This window comes from Haliaeetus albicilla, chromosome 13 (genome assembly GCF_947461875.1).
Source record: "Haliaeetus albicilla chromosome 13, bHalAlb1.1, whole genome shotgun sequence".
NCBI classification, from domain to species: Eukaryota; Metazoa; Chordata; class Aves; order Accipitriformes; family Accipitridae; genus Haliaeetus; species Haliaeetus albicilla.
The window spans coordinates 7,806,938-7,813,981 of record NC_091495.1 but is presented as its reverse complement, the minus strand read 5'-3'; the positions used below and the strand labels follow the sequence as shown (position 1 = coordinate 7,813,981).

Sequence of the window (7,044 nt, the reverse complement as noted above, 5' to 3'; positions counted from 1 at the left end):
CCAGAACAGCCGATGGCGGACACGCTCGGAAGAGAGAAAAATCGTTTTATTGAGAACATCAACTGCGGTGGGGGGCGGGCCCAGGACTCACAGGGGTTCAGCCAGTAACAGGAAAACGGCACCTACAAGGACAGAGTCAGAGAGCGCTGCTGAATGCACAGCGGCAGGAAGAGGCAGGGTTTGGTTGCCCTCTCTTTGGGGAACACCGTTGACGAGGAATTGCTCATAGCCCAGAAGAGAGCGAGCTATGGCTGGCATTGCCGAGGGGAGGGCTCCGGCGCCTTATCCCCACGGGGAATGCCCTTAGAGAGCTGTGCGCGCGCAGAGATGCACAGGGCCCCTGTGCCACGCAGCGGGGCTCGATGGGGAGCCCCTGGGGAGCGGCCACGGGGTTCCTGCCAGACCCTGCGCAGCAGCAGAGCCTGGTACACACCTGGGCTTCTCGACCTGCCGGACCTTCCTGCATCTTTTCCGTCTGCGATGCCCCGATCTGTTTTCTCTCTTCCTCCTCTTGTTTTCGGCACAGCTTTCATCTCCCCAGGCCTGTTTCCTCCTTCGGTTTCCTCTCTTTTCCTTGTCCCGGGGAGAGCCTGCAAACCTTTCCATCCCACAGTGTGCTTAGATAGGTAAGGCCACGACGATCCAGCGGACACAGTTCTGATTTTAACCCAAAGTGACTCGTTTTACCTTCTTTCCTCTGAAAGGCTGCCCAGTTGCTGCGGGCATGGCAGGGGCTCTGCTGTGCTCTTGAGGGTGGCTGGAGGCAAAGCTGGAGGTGCCTAAACCAGAAATGTTGGAGTTAAGGGGTGGCAAGGGACGGCCTGGAGTAGTAAGGGACTGCTTGCCAAATTGCCACCTTAGCTCTCCGGGGAAGATGCTGCTTTGCATCGTCCACATTTTGCACAGTCCGCCCGCCCCAAAACAGACTTGATGAAACTGTGATGAAGTAGGATCTGAGCAAAAGCCCTCTCAAGTTGACAGCTACTCCCCGCTGTCTTCTTGTCGGTATTTGGTTGGATTAAGCACATGCCTAATGCATTTGAGAAAGGACCTTTCCAGTTTTCCGCACAGTGTACGATTCCGCGGGGGAGGAGGAGGAGGAGGAGGAGGAGGAACCCCGAACGCACAAGCCATCGGCTGGCCGGAGGAGGCCCAGCAGCTACTTGGCCTCCTCAGAAACTACCCTCCTACCCGAGAGACGCTGTCACGGTGCTTGTGGAGCGGAGCTGACATACCTCTGCCGTTTTGGACTCCGCCACCGTGCCTCCCCCAGCTCCTTTGAGGACGTCCAGAGAGGGGGATGCATGCAGAATGGCTTCTGCCTGGTGGCCCTGGTCTGCTCTGCCTGCAGGGCCACTTTGCTTTTCCAAATGCAGGTCTAGAAAGCAAAACCATGTGCAGCAGTGACGCCTTGGAAGTAAGGCACGCCTAAAGCAAAACCCACCCCAAGCCCTACACCGCTTTTCTTCTTGACGTTGAGGTTTCTGGTATCCCGAGCCCCAGCCTGGGACAGCCCTCAGTTCCTCCTCATACCTGTGGCTCCGTCCGTGGGGGCTGGCGACTCCCCGGCTGCTGGACGGGAGCGGCCGGCCACCTCCTCCCCAACGATGTCGCCGCAATTTTCAATCATGAACAGCACCAGCGTGTTCACCTGCACACATCAAACCCTTGGTCTCAACCCAGCTGCCTGAAGTTGTACCAAGCAGCCTTTCCCACTCCCGACCCTTGCCTCTGCACAGACGGCTGTGGCTGTGGGGCTGCCTTTGCGGGCAGCCACCCCACCGGCATTTGCTCAAGGGAGGAGGCAGCCAGGGACCTCTGAGCAGCCAAGCTCTGATGGGCCGGCAAGGCTGCAGCCGGCTTGCCAACACAGCGCACCTTCTCGGTCACCTCCAGCATGGCCTGGAGCGGGAGCAGGTCCTCGTCGGGTGGGCTCAGCAGGTTTGGCCCAAGACAGATGGCCAGGTTGCTGGCGGTCATCCTGCTGGTGGCTGCGTTGTGGCCGATGTGCTGGAGCAGCGAGAGCAGCTGCTTGAGGAGCAGGAGGTTGGCCGCAGGCAACTTCTCGGCCACCCTGAGGGACCGGGAACTCAACGTTAATAGAGCAGATGTTGCCCACAGCCATCCCCAAAGCTTGCCCAAGGCAGGGGTAGCCAGCGTCTCCAGGTGCTCTCAGCCAGCGGTCAGGGCTCCTGCTCAACAGGCGGGCTGCTGCCCGCACTTACGCTTTCAGCTCGGAGAGCCTCTCCTCCTTGCCGGTCCTCTCCATGGCTTGCATCCAGTCCTCGTAGAGGTTGTTGACGAGCAGCTTGTCGGGGATGCTCCGGAGGAAGTCCTGCAATGCCAAGGGCTCCGGGTGAGCCTTTGAAGTTTCCAGGCCGGCCGGGAGCTCCTCCAGCCGCAGGTCAGAAGCGCTCACCTTCAAGACGGCGGCCAGCAGGAGCGCAGGCTGGCTTCCCAGGTCAACATCGGCGTCGCGGTCCAGGGCCTCCCGCAGCTCCCGAAGCTCGGTCCCGCCGGCGGCTCTGCGGAATATCCCCTCCGTCGACGGTCCTTCCCGGCGCAGGACAGCCAGCAGCTCCTGCAGGAGAGGCAGGAGGACAGTTGCTTGGCTGAGGAGCTGCCTTCCGACAGCGGTGGCCAGAGCACTGCCCCAGAGCGGGCTCCTTGCTGGGGGCGAAGAGCCCAAGCCGCCATCCCCGGAGCTCCTGGGGACGCCCGTGTCCCCTGTGGAGCGGCCGGAGGGAGGGCTCCCACCGCCTCTAGGGAGCATCTGGAGGGCTGGGGACCCCCCGGCCAGGCTGGCTTACCTGGATGGGCCGGGGCAGGGAGCCGTCCTCCCCGCAGAGGGCTGCCAGGGGCTGGCCAAAGAGCGCCCTGCTGCAGCCGGAGCCCGCCTGCCCTGGCGCCTGGGCAGCGGCCGGGGTCCTCCGCTGAGCAAAGGGCCAGGGCAGCCCCCTCCTCTTCCTCCTCCTGCCGCTGCTCCCTCCTGCCGCAAAGGAAAGCAGAGCAAGAGCCCGTCAACGGAGACCGCCAGGCCAGTGCTCCCGGGGCCTGCCCTGCCCGCAGCGTGGTGCTGAGCGGTGCAGCAGGACGGGCAGGGAGCCAGCAGCTGGAACGCTGAGCTCCGGCTCAGCAGCTCCAGCTGGGAGGCTCCTGAGAGCCGGCACGCCACCAGGAGAGGAGAGCCTGGCCCGGCCCTCGCCCTGTCCTCCTCCAAGCCGTGGGCAGCAGCAGAGGCTCCGTGTCCCCGCAGAACCACGTCCAGCGGCCGCTGCCCAGCGGGTGTCCTTCCTCCTGGAGGTGACGTCCTGCCTCGGGCTGCCCAACCTGCATGGCGACACTCGAGGGACAAGTGAGCACAGCTCCAGCGCTTGCAGGAGCTTACCGCTCTCCCCGAAACTCACCCGGTGCGTGGCAAAGTCCCCCTCCGCTGCTCGGCGGGACCGCCGGAGGCCCTTGCTTGGGACCAGCCTGCAAGAACCAGGCTGCGCTCAGAGAGCAGCCCCGCAGCGCAAAGGGCCGCCGGCGAGCTGCCAGCCGGCACCGGCAGCCTGAGCGCGGCAGAGCCGGGACCCTCTGCCCTCCCGGGCTCTCTGCCCCGCGGGGCAGGTTTCCCCCCAGCACCGCCGGCGAGGATGTGCCGGCATTCCCGGCGGCTCCCCGACCCTCTCCGCTCCCCGAGCGGCACCACCCTTCCCGCCATCCCTCACCCCACTGGCCGCACGTGCCGGCACAGCCAGAGGCGGGCGAAAGGCAGCCCTTCTCACCTCGGCCTGGCCCTCCATCAGCCTCTCCAGGCTCCCGGCGCTGAACGTCCTCCACTGGGCAAGAGAGAAGGAGCGGAGGCAGGTGAGCAGCGATGCCTCTGCCGCTCGCTCGGCTGGAGGACCAGGGCTCGGGGGCAGAGCCCAGACCGGGCGGGCACTCACGGCGTGGCGGCGGCCCAGCTCCTTCTCCAGGAGCCTGATTGACGGCACAGGCGTCACCCGGGCTCTCTTGGCTCCTTCTGGTGTCCTGTGCGCCGGGAAGGGACAGGGAGAGAGCTGGCTGAGCCCCGAGCCGCCTCTTCTCCCTTGTGCGGCAGCTCTGCCCGAGCGAGAGCTGCCGGCAGCCGCGGGGGCACCTCTCCCCAGCTGGGGAGCTGTGTTCCCCCGTCCGGCTGCACCTGCAGCATCCCCGCGGCTTACCCCAGCAGCGTGCCCACCCACAGCTCCTTCAGCGCCCGGGAGCTGCCGAAAGAGAGGAGAACCAGCGTCAGGCCCCGCTGCCCCCCAGCCCGCGGGCAGAGGCGGGCGCCTGCGCAGCCCTGCCCCGTGGGGAAGGACGCCGGAGCGGGACGAAGCCCCGTGGGGCAGGACAGAGGCGCTGCCCGAGCCCTGGCTCCCCGTGCCCTGCCGGAGCAGCTGCTTTCGCCCTCCCCTTCTGGGGACCCAAAGGGGAGGCGGGACCTGCCCATGCCCCCATCCCTCCCTGCCGGCGTGCTGCTTGCTCCCTGCCCAGGCTCTGCACGCAGGGCAGAGGCCGCTCTCACGATGGCGTGGGCGTGCTTGGGAACGTCTCCCGCCCGGCCGTGGCACTCACGGGAAAGTGGCAACGCAGGAGCCGCTGGGCCAGACGAGGAGGACGGAGGTCCTGTCCTCATCGCCGCCTTCCTCCTCTTCCTCGTCCCCCGCCGCCTCCTTTCCGCCGCTCAGCACCCACAGCTGGTCCAGGGCCAGGCGGAGCTGTGGGCGCACGCTGGTGCCGCGTCTGCGGAGAGCAGAGAGGAGAGGCAGGCGGTGAGCTGGAGGTGGCCTCCTGGGGGTCCCCCCGGGCAGAGCCCTGTCCCCCGCCTGCCCTTGGGACGGACGGACGGACAGCGATGGGCGCCTCCAGCACCCACCAAGGTGCCGGGGCCTGGGGCTGGTGCCGGGGCGTCCCTGCCCCGGGGCCGGGGCCGGGGCCGGGGCCGGGGCCAGGGCCAGGGCCAGGGCTGGGGGAAAGGCAGCTGGGCTCTGAGGGTCTTACTGCAACTTGGCGATCACCAGTTCCTCCTGGAGGAGGAGAAGGCGTCTCTCGCTCCTCTTGCGGCCCCGGGTCAGCCGCACGTCCGTGCTCAGCACCGGCTCGGCGTCGGTGAGAGCCTCCCTGCGGAGCAGAGAGCGGCGGGCATGAGAAAGGCCACCGCCGCCGCCGCTGCCGCGGGTCCCGGCCGTGCCCCCCAGGCACAGGGAGAGCCCACCTGGAGCCGCAGCAGCAGTTGGCCTGGCCCATCCTGCCCGGGAGAGGAGGACCCTCGCCGTGGACCGAGGACGCGGGCCAGTCGGCGACAGCGGGGATGGGAGGCGAGGTGCCGGTGCCGGCGAGGTGCCGCTCGGCCAGATCCTGCCTCCTCCCAGCGCTCCTGCGTGCCAGCACAGCTCCGTGCTGCTGTCTCTGGCGGCCGTGGGCTCCAACTGACAACATTCCGAGCCCAACGACCAACATTCTGAGCCCAACGGAAAGTGGGAGGGGCACTGGGGCGAGAGTTCTCTCCAGTATGGCCGTCTCTGCCTGGCACTGGGGAGCCCCGGGCGGGCTGGACGGACCCAGCAGAGGGGAAGGACCCTCTCCCTCCACCTCTTGCCAACGCTTTGCCTACTGCAGCCCAGGAGGCAGTGAGCCGCCTTTGCCCCAGGGGCACTTTTCTGGCTCGAAATCGGTCCACTTGGCGTCCACCATCACCCCAGGTGTCTGCACAGCTGCTTTCCAGCTGGGTGTCCCCCAGCGTTTACTGGCGCAAGGGCTTCTTCGTCCCCAGGTCTCCAGGACTTTGCTCTTCCCCTTGGGGAACTACAGGAGGTTCCCGTCAGCCCCTTTCTCCAGCCGGTCAAGATCCCCCTGGCTGACAGCAGGACCCTCCGGCGCATGAGCCTCTCCTCCCGGTTCTGTGCCACCTGCAAGCTGCCGGAGGGTCCGCTCTGCCCCGTCTCCCAGATCCCAGTGAATGTGAGCAGGTCCCCCACAGCGCAGCCCAGGGGGTGCCTGGGACATCCCTTGTCACAGCAGGCTCAGAAATTTAGGGGGAAAACCCACGTTGGGTTTTTGTATTATTTACACAGTGCTTCCCCTTTGTTGTTCCTGCAAGCTAATAAAAGGTGTTCAAAATAGGTCTCATTTCTCATTGGAATGTCACGGCTCTTCACAGTGCTGATGTCATGTGTAACTCAGGTTGTACTCTCGCACAGAGCGTTAGGTAGTATGTAGCCTAGATTATTAGGGAGAAGATCGCAGATTACTGCATTAGTCGTGCAAACACCAACGACAGGAGGTTGCATCTAGCTCTTGAGCCAAAGGGTAAAAATCCAAGGTGTCCGTTGAACTCAGTGGGCTATTGATCAGCAGATTGAGCTCACCATGTTCAGAAAAGAAAAGGTACGTGAGAAAGGCGTCTTCTACCTTGACTGGTACAATGCGTGTTTTTGTAGGTATGAAGATAAATTATCCGTCCCCCTCCCGCCACCCCCTTCCAAAAAAGAAAGGACTAGAGAAAAAAGATTCAACTTGTAGAGCAATGGGGCTTGTAACAGCCAAGTAAATTCCCCTAGGTCATTCCCATTCAATGAGCCACTTTGCCTGACATTCTGCCTCTACTTGGTACCAGCAGAAGACTCTACCTGTGCCATGCTGTCCTGATTTCAGCTGGGATAGAGTTAATTGTCTTCCTAGTAGCTGGTACAGTGCTACGTTTTAAGTTCAGTATGCAAAGAATGTTGATAACACTGATGTTTTCAGTTGTTGCTTAGTAGTGTTTAGTCTAAAGTCAAGGATTTTTCAGCTTCTCATGCCCAGCCAGTGAGAAAGCTGGAGGGGCACAAGGAGTTGGCACAGGACAGCGCCAGGGCAGCTGACCCAAAGTGGCCAACGGGGTATTCCATACCGTGTGACGTCCCATCTAGTGTAGGAACTGGGGGGAGTGGGGGCTGGGGATCGCCGCTGGGGGACTAACTGGGTGTCGATCGGCGGGTGGTGAGCATTTGCACCGCGCATCATTTGTACATTCCAGTCCTTTTATTATTGCTG

General features: G+C 63.8%; 1 protein-coding gene across 1 annotated transcript; it reads right to left on the bottom strand.

Moving 5' to 3' along the window:
• Positions 1 to 430: 430 nt before the first annotated feature.
• On the bottom strand, positions 431 to 3,020 carry LOC138688796 (T-cell activation Rho GTPase-activating protein-like; the record flags this gene model as incomplete). Its single annotated transcript, XM_069801317.1, has 7 exons — positions 431 to 598; positions 688 to 779; positions 1,236 to 1,378; positions 1,534 to 2,074; positions 2,226 to 2,335; positions 2,420 to 2,581; positions 2,811 to 3,020. Coding segments are annotated over 4 exons (882 nt in total), but the record flags the coding sequence as incomplete, so codon positions are not given.
• Positions 3,021 to 7,044: the final 4,024 nt, after the last annotated feature.